Consider the following 18,749-nt stretch of genomic DNA (forward strand, 5'->3'; position numbering starts at 1 on the left):
CAAGCCTAGTTTTCCAAGGTCATTCATGGAGGCATATGAATGATTCCTAAAGGCAAAACAATTACCAAGAAGATGGAGATCCAAGGAGAATGCATCTTGCTAAGGGATCTACAATAAGTGAGAACATTCACTTTAGAGGAGAGATCTAAGGTTTACTCAAACCTTGATGTAAGTATTCAATCTTTTAATTGAATGATACATCATGTTTTATTTTTGCATGAAACTTGTCTCTATGTAATGAATCAAGATCTATGAATTTAAATCCCTCGAAAAGTTTTTAAAACTAACACGTTTCCCAACAAAGACAACTCAAGGAAGAGAGCATTTCCCTTTTTCTTCTTTTCAATCCAAGTTCATATTTAGTCATATATATATGCACATAATAAATATTAAGACTTGATTTGGTTTCATTTTAAGAATATTCAAAATTATAAAAAAGTTTAATAATTGTTGTCCTATGAAATTTTCTCTCTTTATATATTTCTCATTCAACTCAAAAAAAAAAAAAAAAAAAATGCAAATTTGTCAACCAAATAAAATTTCCGACTGTTTTTAACTTTCAGAGGACTCTGATGAAAAACAGAACCAAGTAGGGCACCAAATTTTGGCATATGATGAAATTAGAAATAATATATTAATTAATAGTGAGTGAATGAGAAGTGTTTAATTATTGTAATATTGTAACTATAGGCAAGAAATGCAAGAGTAATTATCTATGCAGTGCACCCTGGAGTTGTGAAGATTGGTATTATCAAAGATCACAAAGGCCTTATAACAGGCATGTATATTATATATATATATATATATAACTTGGGACTTATCGCTGATCCGTCCGCAAATTATCGGATGAACCGAGGCTGTTGAATCCAGATAATTGTCAACACCATCAGTTTCAATTTGATGAATCGACTTTGTTGGCTTCGAAGCTCCAGTAACACCTCAGCGGCGGGGTAGCTAATTCACAGGCTGTCAATTCGTTGTTACTCCTCTCTTGAGTCGTTTCCGGCGGCGAGAGTGGATTGAGGTTGCCGGCGGGATCTTCCAGCATCGGTGATTCTGGGTTTCTATGGAGAGCTCTCACCTTTCCCTCCGTTGAGTAAGAAAAAGATTGATCATTCAAGGCTGATTCCCACGCTTGACAGCAAAGAAGGGGCTTCAGTGAAAAATGATTTGTTGCAGTCCAAGGCTTCAGTCGGTTGGATCATCACTTCTCCATTTTTCTGTCTGATTTCCGGTCAACATCAATTTCATTCATATATATATATACACACACACTCTGGGGTATTTAAGTCATTTATCATTGAAAGTTGGGGGTAGTTTAGCAATTTTGACAGGCCCATATTTAATGGCCCGTCACACATAAGGGAGGTCATTGTAAGATATTTTCAAAATTAACGGAGATCCGAGTAATCCGAGTAATTTCGAGTAATTTTCGAAATAGGAGGGTGTCCCTATAATTATGACAAACCATAAAGGAGGTTTGTGTAAATTATCCATTTAGTTATATATATATATATATATATGATACCAAGGTCAATGATCAATTCTGATCTTCTCCCCAATCGTTTCGTTTGGCTGGTTTCTCTTCAGGCGTGTCCAATCGGTGTCCGGCGGCTCTTCTAGAGTGCCCAATCGGTGTCCAACCATGTTCGATTAATTAAAAAAATATAGGATACGATTTGGGAGTGTCAGACACGTATCCGAGCCTATGACACAAGTCGTGTCCGACACTGGTACGCCGCGCTATAATAGCCGTGTCGGTGCTACACCGACACGCGTGATAGGGGTGACATACCAGTTTCAGACACGCGTATCCCAACCTCGGACACGTGTCCGACACCCTTCTACTGATGTCCTATTTTTTTATTCATTTTTTCAAGTCAGACACGCCATAAGATATAGCCGGGACACGTTGAAGGACACCGGAAAACACCGCAGTTAACCAAAAACAACTCTAAATAAAAAAATGGAGGGGATGAGAGAGAAACTGAAAGAGAGAGAGGAAATCAACAAAGAGATGATGAAGAACCTCATGATCATACTCTGATTGGTGTGGATCAATCAAAGACAGAATGAAAGAAGAAATCTCTTTTAATTGTTTGAGTGAAAATTTGTTTGCATATTCTTTAAAAATAAATCAAAAGACGGAGGGAGGAGAAGGAAGATAGAGAGTTAAGAGACGGAGGAGATGGCGTCTGGCCAAGATTTTCGATTCTGCTAGGGTCTCTCTCGTCTCGGTGCGAAAAGATCTCAACCAAAGGCTTGATCGCCTTTTTCTTCCTCTGTCAGTGGAAAAGAGGAATTTCATCTTGAGAAGAGAGAATATGGTCAATCAAAGATGGAAAGACCGAGGAGATAGGATTGTAATCTTATATCTTATCTCTCATCTCCTTTTCAATGTGTTTGGCTACAAAGTTAAAACTATTCTAGTATTGAATATAAAGATATACTACATATTTATTGTTTGAATTTTAATAAAATTTGAATTGAACTTAATTTAAATGGGTCATGCTTATTAATGTAAATTAAAAATTAAGAGAAATTAAAATTTTATATATAATAAAATATATATATTATTATTTTATTACCGTATCATTACCATGTCCGTGTTTTATTCTTTTAAAATTTGCTCTATCGTCGTGTCATATCGTACCCATGTCCCGTATCATATCGTATTTGTATTTATATAGGTGTCAATTTGTTATATCGTCATGTCCGTATCGTATTCGTATTTCATATCAAGTCGTACTCTGTATCTTGTATCAGAACACAAACACTCTCATGAAAGGGATGGTTGTTGAATCTAATCGTCGACACTTTTGGTGTAATTAAATAATTTTGGGCATCCTAATCACTCACCAAACCGTACCAAGGATGTTGGTGATTGACATAAAAAGTTTGTGAGAAAAGGATGCCCACATGTAAGCAAACAAACACCGGGCTTTGACTTTTTTGCATTTTTATGTTTCCATCGTTTCCTTAGCAGACCAACCCCGGGGGATTCAACCGACGGGAATATAATTGTGAGTTGTGTTTGTTCCACTTCCTCGAAAAAATTAATCCTCTTTTTTTTTTTACACCTCTGATGTGATAACCATTAATGGGTATGCAAGAATAAGGGAAACAAAATTCTGGTGGTAAAATTACATGGGTTTTGATACTTACTAGTAGAGTTTGGGATTTAATTTTTATTAGGAGTTTATAATAACTTGAAACTACGTCTCCGTTTTCATATTCGGTGACATACACGATTTAAAGTGAAGAGGTGTCCTTCCTCAATCTTCGAAATTAATGGAGGTGAAATTTCGGGTACTTAGGATTATCCACACAAAAAATAATAATAATAAATAAATAAAGGAAGCAAATTTTCTATAATTTTTAATATAAAAATTTAATTCGGGCTTCTTGGGATTTGGTTCTTACCTTTCTTCTTCAATTTAATTTTATTTAACCAACGACTGTGGTGAGTCCCAAAAAAAAAATACTATATATACTCATTTCTTTTTTCATTTTTATTTGTTCCATTCACTCTCGCACTAGATTGGTCCAATGAGGAATAAAAAAACTGACTTGATACTTGTATTAAATTTGTATTTACCAAACTATCAATTTATACATATAAAACATATATTGCAATATTTAATCAGTTTAATTTTCACTTTATGGATTCCCACAATTTATACACACAATTTGCATATAAAACATACACAACCCTCTTTATTTTTCACTTTATGGGTCCACTTGACAAAATAAGTGACAGAAGAGTTGAAAATTAAACTTTCTCCAAAAGAAAAAAAATGAAACATTCCCTGCAACAAGTCAGTTTTGCATCTAAACAAAATGAAAACTTCCCTCATTAAAATTAAGTCTGAAATAAGCAAAACCAGACCAAACGTAAAACAAATCTAGAACACATTACATAAAGTGATATTTTGTGATTAATGAATTCTCTCTATAAAGAAACAAAATCAGACTTATTTCGAAAAAAAAGATTCTGGCCATTTGGCAATTGTAAGGGAGAGATTATGATTTTTAATTTTTTGTAATTTTTTTCAAAATGAGAAAACAACTATTATCTTATTTAGAGACAATCCGATGGTGACTTTGGTTATCCAAAGAATTTGAAGTCTGTGTTATTAGATTTGTAAAAAATCTGTAAAACTAAATTTTAGAACGTATTTTATATTATTTGGAGGCAACCCGAAATTTGTTCTTGTGCATTTACATTATTAGGTACGATAGAAAAATAAACGATATACAAACAGAATTCCGATATATAAGAGAAAAGTAAAAAAGGCATTTTAATTTAAATAAAAAGGTAAAGTTAAATGGTATTTTTTTTAGTAGTATAATATATGGTATAAAATTTAACCGTATAAATCAGTATTCGTATATATAGTAAAATAAAGTGTAGATTAGTAAATTTTTTACTTATCTTACTTACTTTGCTTACTTATCGATGACAAAGTTATGTTAGAAATGTGGGTTAATCACCTTTGTTAGATGTTGACTCCTCCTCTAGTGGAAGAGTAAATGGAGAGAATTTTTTTCGGATGTGGGCGCCTCTAACATTTAAGACATTTCTAACATTTATAAAGTCTAATTATTGTTTTTATTGACCATTTAATAATTTTTTATTTGCCGTGTTTTGATCAAAAACTTAAGAAAATTATTGAATAGAGAGCTAACATAAACCCATATTATTTTACAACAATGTTGAGGACAGTCGCTAAGGCAACGGTTATTTAACAGTTGCTCTTTCCATGGTTTATAGAATTTGTAATTAATGTGTTTATTAATGGTATGTTTCTTATTTATATAAAACACTAAAAATATACACGTAACCTATATATATATATATATATATATATATATATATATATTGACAAAACTTCCATTTTTGTTGTACGTGACTATTCTCATTGATCATCAAAGTTGTAACATGTTTTCTATTTTTAATAGGATATTAAATTATTATTTTTAACACAAAACTATGTACCCTTCTTTTTTTATAAATAAAATCAATATAAAGGAAGTTTTATTCATATGGTGTTTATATATATATATATAGCTAACAATATATTCTTTTCTTTTTTATTGAGAGGTAAGAATTGAGTCCCTATATAACTTATATAAAGATGATTTAGTTACTAAAAGTAGATAATAGTAAGTGATATATATATATAAATTAAAAGACAATTGAAAAAAAAAAAAAAAAAAAGGAAAGGTCCGTAGTTTTTTATATATATATTTATAGTTTATATACATATGGATCAAATGAGGAGAGAAAGAAAAAAATAATCACCTTACTTAGCATTCCTCATCAATTTATTCCCATTTGAATCGGTGGGACACCTTTCACATTTATATTGTCCCGCCACTCTTTCAACAAGAAGAAAGGCCTGGAGGCACCGACGGACCCAGCATCCCCCCTGACTTTTTAATATTTTTATTTTATAACTTAATTTTTTAAAAATTTATGAAAATATTTCCCTAAAATTATAATTCGCTCCTACTGAATTCTTTTTTTTAGCATTTTATATTTCAAATTTGAATAATTTATGAAGATACCCCACTAGAATTATAATTTGCCTCCTTGATTTTTTTTTTTTTTCATTTTATACTTTAATTTTTTTTAAATTTATGAAAAAAATCCTATTAAAATTACAAAAATAAATCCATCATATATACCCACAAATTAAAAAGCCGCCCCTTACCAAATTTTCTGATCCGTCGTCACTGCCTGGTGGTGCTGTTTGCTCCTATGAAACTGTGTCACGCACTTCTTGGGTGAGTGTCTTTTTGTGTTATTATTATTTCAGAATCCGTCAGCAGGCTGATACTCTTATCAGACATTAATATGTTAAAAGAGTGTTCCTTGATGAAATTCGACATAACTTTGATAAGGGAAAGATAATTACATTTCTCTAAAAGTTTTTGTGATTTCGTAGTTTGTTTGGTGTATCATTGATGTCCAATTCATGCTGTCTCGCTCTGTCCGTAGTGTTATGAAAAAACTTGAACACAATTTGTATGCTCCATTTCACTGTGTCCGTACTAATCAGAATAACAACTACCATTCCCTCCCTTTCAACTCTCTTTTAAATTCATGTTCCTCTCTGTATGACCTTAAACGAATCCATGCTCTCATGATACTCACTAATGGGTCCCCCACTAACCTCTTCTTATCAACAAAACTCGTCGCCTTAGCATGCTGCCTAGGCACCACCATGGACTATGCCCGTCAACTGTTCGACGTAATGCACCACAGAGATGTGTTCCTTTGGAACACCTTGATTCGTGGTTATGCTTATTTGGGTCCTTGTCAAGAAGCCATAATTCTTTACAGGAACATGCATCAGACTGGAATCTTACCCGATCACTATACCTTCCCTTCTGTGGTTCGGTCTTGTGCAGTGCTCTCGGCTTTACGAGAAGGGAAGGAAGTGCATTGTAATATAATTAAGAATGGGTTTGACTTGGATGTGTTTGTACAAACTTCTTTGGTTACAATGTACGCGCAGAGCGGAGTGACTGAGAATTCTGAACTGGTATTCAGTGAGATGGTTGTGAGGAATATTGTTTCTTGGACTGCAATGATTGCTGGGTATGTGCAAAGTGGATTTTTTGAGAACGGGTTGGGTGTTTTTCGAGAGATGGTGGCTTCAGGGACTCAACCCAATGCAGTTACGCTTGTAAGCATTCTTCCTGCCTGCGCAGGTTTGGGGTTTCTGAAGTTAGGAAAGTTGATTCATGGTTATGGGGTTAAATTGGGAGTGGATTCGGATATTTCGTTGGTTAATACTTTGATTGCCTTGTATGGCAAGTGTGGGAATGTTGATATAGCGAGATTTTTGTTTGATCAAATGCTGGTCCGGAACCTGGTCTCATGGAATGCAATGATTGCCACTTATGAGCAAAATAATATTTGTGGAAGTGCAATTAAACTCTTCCGTACGATGCAAAATGAAAAGGTAGAATTTGATTATATCACAATGGTTAGTGTTATATCTGCTTGTGCTAGTTTAGGAGCACTCAACGCTGGAAAATGGGTACATAAACTTGTAAGAGGCAAAGGTTTTGAAGCCAACGTTTCAATCACAAATGCACTAATTGATATGTATGCAAAGTGTGGAAACATAGACTTGGCCATGGATGTTTTTGATAGGCTGCCTCATAGAAGCATTGTGTCCTGGACTTCAATTATAGGGGCTTGTGCTTCTCACGGGCATGGAGAGGATGCTCTGAAGCTTTTCTCAGAGATGAAAAAAGAAGGAATTAGACCAAATAGCTTCACCTTCACTGCTGTTTTGACAGCTTGTAGGCATTCAGGTCTCGTAGAAGAAGGAAGGAAACATTTTGAGAGCATGACAAAAGACTACTCACTTGTGCCTGGTGTAGAGCAATTTGCTTGTATGGTTGATCTTCTTGGTCGAGCTGGCCGATTGGTGGAAGCTTATGAGTTTATTGAGAATATGCCAACTGAGCCAGACGTGGATGTTTTGGGAGCTTTGCTTGGTGCTTGCAGAATTCACAGTAATGTCGAGCTGGCAGAGCTTGTGGCTGAACGATTGTACCAATTACACCCTCAAACTATCACTTTCCATGTTCTTATGGCAAATATCTATGCTGAAGCTGGTAGGTGGGAAGATGTAGCAAGATTGAAAATGTCTATGGAGGAAAGAGAGTTGAAAAGGATCCCTGGCCATAGTTTGGTTGAGGTAAATCAAAGGTTTCATACGTTTATGTCAGGTTCAAGATCCTGCCATTCTTGACTTGCGCATCCAACTGAATCATATTCATCTCTAGTGTTGTGACTCCAAATCATGCAAGGGCAAGCTTGCCTTGTACTTTAAGGGCAAATATTATTTGATTGGGTGAACATAATGTTGAAATAATGTTAGCCATTGCCTGCATACTCTGGACTGCATACTCTGGAATACTCAAGTTGGATTGCTGTTTTTGCAAGCCGTGATTGGTGACATAGACAATACTGGATCAAGCTAGCTGAGTCGGTTGACATGTATTCTAGATTGGAGTTGTTGGTGGAGGGACGTGAATCACTTTTTTGATGATGCAATGGGAGTATGTGAGGACATAAAATGCTAAAATTAAGGCAGCAATGTTGTTACCATTTTCAGGTTGTTGAGCAGCTGGAAGTTTCATGTAAGTTCATCCTTGTAAGGATGAAGTTTGTCCCTTGTAGTTTCGAATTGAATGTTTTCATATTGGTAGAAGTTTTACAACTTACCAAAGACAACATCCTTTTAACACTTCTTAGCTACCTCTGTGAAGTAGTTTGAAATTCAACAAATTGTTCACACCCTGAAGAACTGCTTAATCGGCAACATTTTGTCCGCACCCCATCATTCATATCTGATTATGAAGTCTCTTCATTGTTTCGATATCTTGGGGTTTTCTTGTCCTTGTGTCCCCAGATTGTGAGAAATAATTAATTGAATTAATAAATGTTCTTCCAAGTACTTTATTTAATTTAATTTTTTTTATTTTGTTCAAGGATCTGACGTGCATCAAGGTCATCTCACCTTGTTTGCCACAAAGCCAGTTGAATCAAGACAATGAGATACTCTGCTCACGGTGGGACAAAATTTCCGGGATAAGCAAGGCCTAGAATTATCCCCCTCGCGCAAGCATTTCCCTTGATCAAACAGCTTCATTTTCAACCGTATGGAAGCTGCCATTTTAATAACCATGGATTTAATTAAATTAGAAAACTAATGCTAGTTTAGTCTAAAAACAAGATAGGTTTTGTCCATTTGTGCAATGGCTTATTATGATGTTACGTAGTAATAGCTACTACGCGTTGCAGACCACAGATGATACTTGCAGAGATTGAGATTGGTGGCAACTTGAAGGAGCCGTGACAAGTTAGAATCAAATAATGGAACATATCACAATTTTTGCTCTTAGAAAATGAGGTCTTGAAGGTAGTCGTTATGGGAAGCAAAAGTAGGTAGAACAAGAAAATCTCTATTGCTAAAACAAGAAGTTAATTTCTATCACTGCCTTTATGTTGGTAACAAGTACAATGGGGCAGAACCACAAGATCAAACCAGAACCGCTTACAAACACTTGAACCATGAAAAGTCTTTCTAGTTTTAGATTTCATAAACAACAAAGAGCAACTGAGAATTAGATGTCAATGCAGTTCGCTCTCCTTGTCCCCTTTACTAACCACTAAGCCAGTGATGCTGGGGGATGCAGCAGCCGCTGCGGCACACTGCAGATCCGACAGAGAAAAAGAACGCCATGACGAGAAATTCCGTGGAGGTGGTGATGACGGTGATTCATTGTTAGGCGGTCTTCTACCGTGTGGATACAGAGGAGGAAGACTGAGTGTAGGTGATGATGAGTTTGAGTTGGAGTGTTCACTTTTATTATTGCATTCAAAGCTGCCCATATTTGCCAGATTCGATGTACTTCTATTGGAGTTGGCAGCTCTCTTAGACATCCCACTTCTCAAAGGAGAATTGTGATTCTTGTCAAAGAAAATGTTGTGAGCAAGTAAGTTCTTCCGTTTCCTAGTATAGGCATTTTCCAACTTCGCAATGTCTTTGATGGAAGAACATGTGGAGGCATCTGCCAGACTTGTAAAAGATTTCGACTTGCCGCAGTAAAACTTGGATATGCCCCTCCTGAAATGAGTCCAATTGAACACATTATAAACACATGCAGGATATAAAACAAAACATTAGTGTTACAGACACAATACATCATCATGTGTCATCCAACCATATCTTAATTGGACATAATTCTACATTATGGAGGATATTTTCCTCAATGATGTGGTGGTTGTGCAAAGGTGACTCAACAACTTCCATCAACAGAATTCTTCCTTGAAATCTTTAAAACACACACACAGTCACATGCATATACACAAACACTGCTGAACATAAAATTAAAGAAGATACAATTAACAGAGATGCGGAATGCCTACAGTGAACCCACACAAGGCATTGATCCTTTCCTTTTTATTTTTCTCAAAACTTGCGCTTTCATTAAGGGGGTTAGAAAACATAGTTACAGTTTCTCTCCAGCATTATCATGCCACTAAGGTATTGGGAAAACAATTGTTCGACAGGAATGAAAGTGTCTCCTATATTAATCAATTAATCACCGAAAATGCTAATTCTAGACTTTAGAAGCTTCATAATATCTAGTTCCTTTACACTACGTGACAACCAATTCCAAAAAGCAAAAAGTTAAAAACAGTCCCTAATCAGTCCTAGGGCTTCTTATTAACACATCCTAGTTGCCTCCCGTCACCATGTTTATCCTAATTTTGGAGTCATTTCCCAATTATTGACAAAAGAAATTCAAACAAATAGAGTCAGATCAGTCCTAGAAATTTAATGTCTCAATCAAATTTTCTGATGAAAACATATCTAAATTTGGATATATATATATATATATATATATATTATACAAAGGTGTATGCCCCGTATGTCAAAGGGAGGCCAGCAACAAGCCACCACACAACCCCACACTTGAGCAAGTAGAATATTTTTGCCATCAAAAGAAAAAGTGGAGCACTTAAAAGTTATATTAAATGTTGGAAAATGGAGACATCCAGCAGCCTCTTGGGGTGAATAATTACAACACCACATTTGAATTTTCAACGCTAGAAAGAAAGCCTATCGGAGCTAATAATTTAGAATTCATTGTCTTTCTTTTCATGTTTCTTTCTTAACAATCATCCGAGTCTTACAGATATTTGTGTTAATTCATTGTTGGGTTCATTCCTTAGCAGCTTAATCTATTGGGGCAATTAGTAGTCTAACAGCTCATGTACATCTACAATAGAAGTTTTAAGCAGTATTTGAGGACGAGAACATACAAATCACAAACAAAAATTAAATTCATACTCAAGTATTTGATTTCTTAAGAACTGGTTATTTTCGTCCCAAAATTTCAAAAACAAGTAAATCTAAATTCATAAGTAAGAAATAAATGAGCTTCTAAAAACATTTTCGTCCCAAAATTTCAAAAACAAGTAAATCTAAATTCATAAGTAAGAAATAAATGAGCTTCTAAAAACAGACACGATCAAATAAAACGATATATTGATCTTTGGTTCAGATAAGACTAAACCCTAAAATCGATCGGACTTCTATTCAACGAAATGAATTGTCAAAATAAGATCCAAAGCACACCGAAATGATAAAAATTAGTGATATAAATAAACAATTATTGTGCTTCATAGCGGAAACAAACCCTAACGAAAGCGACGTACTTGATCGGCAAAACTTCCTCCAACGACTCCATAGTGTCCAACGATCCTTTATACGAGCTCTGAACCTCACCCTCGCCAGAGTCACCATCGCCGTCCGGCTCCCCACCGGACGAATCACTATTCCTCCCGATCGACGACGAGCTGGATGTTTCAAGCTCCTCCTTGAGCTCCTTTACTTTGTTCTTGGCCGTCGTAGTACCAACCGGTAACAGCCGATCACCGGCCAAAATCCCGTTCACCTGCCTGCGAGCCTCGGGCGAATCATAGATCGGCGCAAAGGTCATTCCATGGACGAACCCTGACCGCTCGATCCGGTTACCAGGATTACTCTCGAGAGCGATCGACATCGTTACAAAAATACAAATCAAAGCACACAAGCAGAGACAAACAGAATTATACAATCATCGGTTTGTGCATATATATGTATATAGAATTACAGAAACGATATAGAGAGAGAAAGAGGAGAGGAGAGAGAGAGTGCGAATAAATTGAGGAAAATAAACCCTTATCCTCATCCAGACACGCTTAAATTATTGCCAGTTGGAAAATAAACAAGATTATCTATCTATCCATCGGGAGAATTGCTATTTTCACAGTCAAGATATTTCGGTTTATTTGACGATTCGCCTATGAAACCTTAACCGGTTGATGATGATCTGACGGTGAGTGAGACTATATTGTTTTATTAAAAGGTGATATGATTGTAAGAAGATAGGGATGTGAGGAGAAGGTCGCCACGTGTCGAGATCTGGTGAGATAGTGATAGGGGATAAAAGCGCGTGTGGAGATGAGTATGTGGGACCCAAGATCCTCTGTAGATAATTATGAAATGGTTGGTCTGTCTCCTATGTTTGTAAATCGTGATTGTCCCCTTTCGAGTGATCATCGATTCTCGTGTCCGTTACGGCTCAGATTGAGCTGAGCCGTGTTGGACTTTGCATTCCTGAAACGTCGCCGGTTTGGTCTATAAGGATGCGTCACGCCCCCTCCTCTTAAATCCGACAAGGGACTAGGTACACAAATTCGGAATCTATCTAAATCTTCAAATTCTACGTTAGGTTCGTTTGGTCAAATGAAAATTAACAGTCAAAACCTGAGTGAAGAAAAGAAAGAAAAAAAAGAATATAAAAAATGTATAGTGGTTTAAATTGCTTTATTTTTTATTAAATAAAAATAAATATTATCATTTTAAAAACATAAAGGTAATATAAGAATCTAAATAAATAAATTTGTAATATATTAGGGAGAGATTTTATTTTTCTTTTTGTGCTGTTTTTATCTAACCAAATGAATTCTTAAATTTTAAATATATATTTTTTTCATATCACAGCAGTTGTTACAAGTAAATACATTTTCACCACTAAAATTACTTATTTAAAAGAAATTTAATAAATTGTAATTCTATTTTCTTGAGAATATTTATCAAGGAAGTACTTAACTATTGAATCGAGATGTTTAAAATTGAGTGAGTGTGTTAAATTCTCCATCTAACATGTATGAGAGTGCTAGGTCAATATAAGTGTTCAAATTTGCAATTTGAACATTTTCTAATAATATAAAAATTGTTGAGATTCTAATTCAATAAGTTTTTTTATTAATTTAAAGACTTTCGTGTGATAAACGAGATCTAGTATATCGTTAAAAACTTTTATATAGAATGGTAAAGTTATTAAAGCTATTGTTTTATATATATATATCCAAAATTGTACCACTACACATATATATAAATTGAATTACTTTTCCAACTTAATTATAAAATAAATTATTTAAATTAATAGCTAATAAGCCCTAATAAACACACACTCTCTCCCTCCGATCTGGATAATGTGTAAGAAGAAAATGACCCTTAAAGTTCAACTCACGGGAAGAAACAAAACAATCTCATAGAACCCCACACACACACACACACACACACACACACACACACACACACACACACATATATATAAGATACTGTTGTGATCAGACTATATTATATATCTTTAATGAATGGAAAACATTTTACATCCAACCATTTTCTGGTAGACGGCTAATTTGTCAAAGTTCATCTCTAGTACTTTTTCTAAGTGAAATCAAAATCTTTCTTGTGGATTACTTAATAATTTCTCATGGAATATATAGTGGATTGTGAAGGCTTTGTTGAATTTCAACCACACGATGTTATTTTTAACTTTAAATCATACCGTTCAATTTAAGGCAACTAAATTAATGTTTTTTTAATGGGAACGGATCCTCTCTGAGAAAAGTTCTCTCCAAACATCTACAGGTATTAATCATGCGGCTACTAAAACGCCACATCAATAACTTATTTCACTGCTGAATACGTTTGGATTAAAGCACATCAAACCTTACGCTTTTCCAACCAACTTTCCTATTAGGGATCAGCTTCCTTCCTACAATTGAATTCTTCTCTCAAAACCAGTCAATCATTCTATCAATCTCATATAACATGGATCTTTGGAAATTGAAATTATTTTAATGATTTATGTAAAATCTCAAATTTGGACAATATTAATTTTTCTAGAATTTGTGAATAGAAATATAAGTTTGATTAATCTTGCAAATCTCTAGTACTTTTTCTAAGTGAAATCAAAATCTTTCTTGTGGATTACTTAATAATTTCTCATGGAATATATAGTGGATTGTGAAGGCTTTGTTGAATTTCAACCACACGATGTTATTTTTAACTTTAAATCCTACCGTTCAATTTAAGGCAACTAAATTAATGTTTTTTTAATGGGAACGGATCCTCTCTGAGAAAAGTTCTCTCCAAACATCTACAGGTATTAATCATGCGGTTACTAAAACGCCACATCAATAACTTATTTCACTGCTGAATACGTTTGGATTAAAGCACATCAAACCTTACGCTTTTCCAACCAACTTTCCTATTAGGGATCAGCTTCCTTCCTACAATTGAATTCTTCTCTCAAAACCAGTCAATCATTCTATCAATCTCATATAACATGGATCTTTGGAAATTGAAATTATTTTAATGATTTATGTAAAATCTCAAATTTGGACAATATTAATTTTTCTAAAATTTGTGAATAGAAATATAAGTTTGATTAATCTTGCAAATCTTCAATCAAAGATTGTTGATGATAGAGAAAATTGAAAAAGAAAGTTTCAGGGTAAGAAAATTATTTTAAGGGTTTATGTGAAAATCTCAAATTTGAGCAATACTATTTTTTTTTAGAATTTGTGAATAAAAATATATGTTTGATTAATCTTGCAAATCTTCCAAATTTGATCAATCTTGCAAATCTTCAATTGTAACAATCAAAGATTGTTGATGGTAGAAAAAATCGAAAAAGAAAGTTTAAGAACGGTAAGAAAGTTATTTTAAGGGTTTATATAGAAATATCAAATTTGGGCAATACTAATTTCCTAGAATTTATGAATAGAAAAAGAAAGTTTCAGAATGGTAAGAAAGTGTCGTGTTTTAGTGTATTCAGTAGTGAAATAAGTTGTTGATGTGGTACATTAATAGTCGTAGGATTACTACCTGTAGATGTTTAGAGAAAACTTTCCTTGGAGAGGATCCGTTCCCTTCTTTAATTTAATTCATATTCTAGAAATATATTTACGATAGCTTTAAAAAAAAGGCCATAAATGTTCTCTTAAAGGAAAACCTACTAAATGCTTTCTTTCTTCTTTTTCTTTTTTCTTTTTTTCAAATATGCTGATTTGCATTTATTTCATAGGATATCATATAATTCTTTTGGGCTAAAAATAAATAAATAATAATGACAATGAACTTGGGTTGTTTCTTTTCCGTTGTTATGATAGTTGGAATTTCAATAATGCCCCTCTTTTACCACCCCTTTTCTTTTTTTTCTTTTTTTCTTTTTGTGTGAAAATTTGAGTTAACCACAAATGCCTCACTCGAAAACTATTTTAGTTCAATGTCCTCGTTTAAATAAATAAATTTGTAAGATATTAGGGAGAAACACATTGATCATGATTAAAGCAAGTAAAGTAGATTTTCAAAGGTGTCACTAGATTTTAGCAAGGAAATCCTAGTTGGTGAAATCAACCAATCGTCTCGGAAAAATTTCGAGAATTTTGCAGTCCTAAGCGAAACGATCCACTATTGTTGAAACAATATATAATGGACTTTGACTCAAGCTTAGGCTCACACCATTTCGCTCTACCAAAAACCAATCGCGGACTGTCCCTAGCTTTACAACTTCCCTATTCAACAGTACTCGATTTTAGGCTTACTCTTCATCTCTATAGAAAGGTCATTCATAGATTAACCAACATTTCACGAATATCTTGATCCCCTCAAAGTGTGATCAAAACCTCATTTTCCTTCAAATCTGAATTTTGTGAATGTTAATTTGTAGAAAATCAGTTGTTCTGATCAACTTACAATCTAATGTAGACTTTGAAGATTCTATATTGCTCAATAGAAGAACATCACCCTAATCACTCTCATATTTAAGCGTGTGCTCTCGAAAATATACAATCAAATATCTCTAAAAAATTTCTCAAAAAGTTTCAATGATGAGTAAAAGATGAAAACCCTTATTTTTCTGATTGAAGCAATCAATCTCTCTGCACACACACCCCTAGGGTTTGCGAAAGATGTTATATATATAGTAGAGTCCTTGTGGTAAAAAAAATAATAATAAATAAATAAATTGTGCAAGGACTATCCTACAAGTTTGGGTAACGGGAAACAAAAAGGTTGCATTTAGGCCAATGCAACTGGTTCTACTTCAAAGTGCTACCTATTCTACTTGAAAATGCAATCGGTTCTACTCCTCTCGAGAGCTGATTTTGTGCAAGAAGTGTAACCAGTTCTAAAATGAAATGTAACCGGTTGGATTTTGTTGAATGTTATTTCTAACCTAAGCTTTCATGCGCAACTTTAAAGATACAAGTATTCCTTGCTCACTTAATTATTCTAAATGACGTTCTCAACGGATTCAACGATAAGAGACACTTACGCTTCCGTTCTATAAGATCCAGACTCAAGATAAACAAAATTACAACTCGATTATCAAGTTTTGACTCTAAAATTCACCAGTATTACAAATTTGTCTCACTGAAAAACAATTAATTTTCTTTGAGGGTAAGTAAACAGCTTTTCTTTTCAACAGATGTAAATAAGAAAGACATTAACAGGTCTACAAGTAGACATAACAATTGGGTTCATGGAAGAATACATTATTCAAAATCCATTCATAAATCAAGTATGTATGTCAATTAACACTATTCAAAATGGATATGTTAAACATCATTCTCATTAGGCCACAACATTTAATAAAACAAATCCATAATTTCCATTTCCAATTACAACATGAATATATAATTTCAATCTTTTTTGTTATTAACAGGAAGAATGCATTTATCAACCAATGGTGGTCCTCCGAGAGGCACCCACCGACCAAACTTGCGCACCGGCCCGATCCTAACCCTCAAATACCCAAATAAGAGTCTACCACGTGAGTTTCGGGTCTTTTACTTTGTACCCTACTTGTTTCTTGAAAAAAATTACCCTACCGCAACCCTATTCCTAATAACTCAATGCATTCACTGTCAATATATATGTGTGTGTGTGTGTGTGTGTGTGTAACATTCATTTTAAACCATTAGGCCTCATTCTAATTCCAAAAGACATGTGTTCTGAGATTCTCAAAATCTATCTTTAAAAAGAAACAAATTTGCAGCTCATGTATACATTTGACAAGAAAAAAAACTGACCACTTCCAAAAAATAGTTCGCATGTAAGAAAACAATTTAAGAAAATTTTCAAATTAAAACCGATTGTGTTGAGGGAAACCTACCTTTTTGGTGTATACTTTGATTTTTTTCTCAGGTTTTCCTCCCTTTTCTTCTTCTTCTTCTCTTTATACCATGGCTATATCTCATATTTCTTCTTCTTCTCTCTCTTTCTTTCTCTCTCTAGTCGAAATCCCCTTTCTCTCTCTTTCTTTCTTCCTTTCGATCTCTTATCTTTTTTTTTTTTTCCTTTCTCTATGTTGTTCTGACCAACGCTCTCAATTTTGCTGCGGAAATTGTATTTATTTATAAATAAATAAATAAAACTACAAAGGAAAATAAAATAATTTATTTATACATAATGAACAATGCATTGATGAATAAAGAAATAACAATACTTTCGAGATATTGTGGATGCTTTGTATATATATATATATATATAGTAAATAGAGAATAAAAATGTATCCGCGTGTTATAATGATCGAATTTATTATTGAAATAATATTCGTTATAAATATAATTTAATTACTATAATAATATTTATATTAAATCTTCATTAATATGATTTAATTGTATTTTTATTAAAATATTTATAATAGGTTTCTCTATCCCTTTGCAATAGAGAGAAATAAGACTTCCTATTGTACACCTGGGTACACAGGCACACAAACACCTATAAGTTTGGGTATACTCCATAGGTATTAGGCATTTAAAGAAGACAAATTAAATTTGTTGATTTTCCTAGCAAAAAATTGATTGATACCCTTTTTAATGTCTCACTTGTTGCTAGTTTTTCGTTTTTTAAAGTGAATAGTAAACAGTAGGTATTATACTTATTTTGTTCTATCCTTTTTACTATCTTTATTTATTTTATTTTTTTTAGTATCACATCTTACATATATTGCAACATTCGCGCCCAAAATATTTCAATTTTATGTTTTATTCTGTAGGACTACAAGTCAAATTTCTTTAATTAAAATTTCACTAAGGCTTCATTTGAATAAATATGAGAGGAAAAAAAAAATGATAACATTAGTTAAAATAATAATAATAATAATAAATAAATAACAAATTAATTGTAAGAACCTCTATTTATGTTTGGATAAATCATGAAAGAAAAAATAATAATAATAATAATAATATTATAACATAAAGAAGAGAAGAAAAGAAATGATAAAAATTAAATTACTATCGTATCTTTTTATATTTATTCAAAATAACTACTACCTTTGTTCTTCATTTATTTTCAACTTTTCATCATACTTCTTTCTTCGTTTCATCTCCCTCTATAACAATAAAATGGAAATTAGAAATCCTGACAATTTTAGAGTTTGTGTTATTTTGAAATCATGCATATATACACATGGATAAAACTTTTTATTTCTAATGTTTTTAACACTTCAGGGTTTGGAATTTCTTCTTTCTATGTTCTCCTCTTATTCTTAATTAGTAAGAATAATTTGCTTCTATTTATTTTTATTTTATTATTATAGAGGGAGATGAAACGAAGAAAGAAGTATGAGATCAATCATACCTTGTTGGAGCAACTGCCAGATTTTTGAAGAATATGAGAAGAGGGCACACTCTGGAAACCTGTTTGTTGTATCACAACTTAATAGAAACATGAAGCCCTAGACGGATTGTTATAAGTACTAAGATAGGACATGGGTGGTATAATAATTTTATTGTTTTAATTATTGAAGGTGATTTTAGAATTATAAAAATATTACTTAGTCCATTATCATTTCTCTCCAAATTGTAC

General features: G+C 33.4%; 2 protein-coding genes across 2 annotated transcripts; one reads left to right on the forward strand and one right to left on the reverse strand.

Moving 5' to 3' along the window:
* Nucleotides 1-5,193: 5,193 nt before the first annotated feature.
* LOC132276013 (putative pentatricopeptide repeat-containing protein At3g11460, mitochondrial) lies at nt 5,194-8,475 on the forward strand. The gene has a single exon (XM_059777253.1). It carries the CDS (start codon nt 5,982-5,984, stop codon nt 7,773-7,775), a length of 1,794 nt encoding a protein of 597 aa, XP_059633236.1. The 5' UTR covers nt 5,194-5,981; the 3' UTR covers nt 7,776-8,475.
* Nucleotides 8,476-8,971: 496 nt separating this feature from the next.
* LOC132276014 (protein OXIDATIVE STRESS 3 LIKE 1-like) lies at nt 8,972-11,839 on the reverse strand. Its single transcript, XM_059777254.1, has 2 exons — nt 11,255-11,839; nt 8,972-9,656 (listed from the first exon to the last, which is right to left on the reverse strand). The coding sequence occupies exons 1-2, from the start codon at nt 11,599-11,601 to the stop codon at nt 9,161-9,163; spliced, it is 843 nt and encodes a 280-aa protein (XP_059633237.1). The 5' UTR covers nt 11,602-11,839; the 3' UTR covers nt 8,972-9,160.
* Nucleotides 11,840-18,749: the final 6,910 nt, after the last annotated feature.

The sequence above is a fragment of the Cornus florida genome, unplaced genomic scaffold, assembly GCF_030987335.1.
Source record: "Cornus florida cultivar Cherokee Brave unplaced genomic scaffold, ASM3098733v1 CherokeeBrave_3.0.0_Hap2_Chr10, whole genome shotgun sequence".
Lineage (NCBI taxonomy): Eukaryota > Viridiplantae > Streptophyta > Magnoliopsida > Cornales > Cornaceae > Cornus > Cornus florida.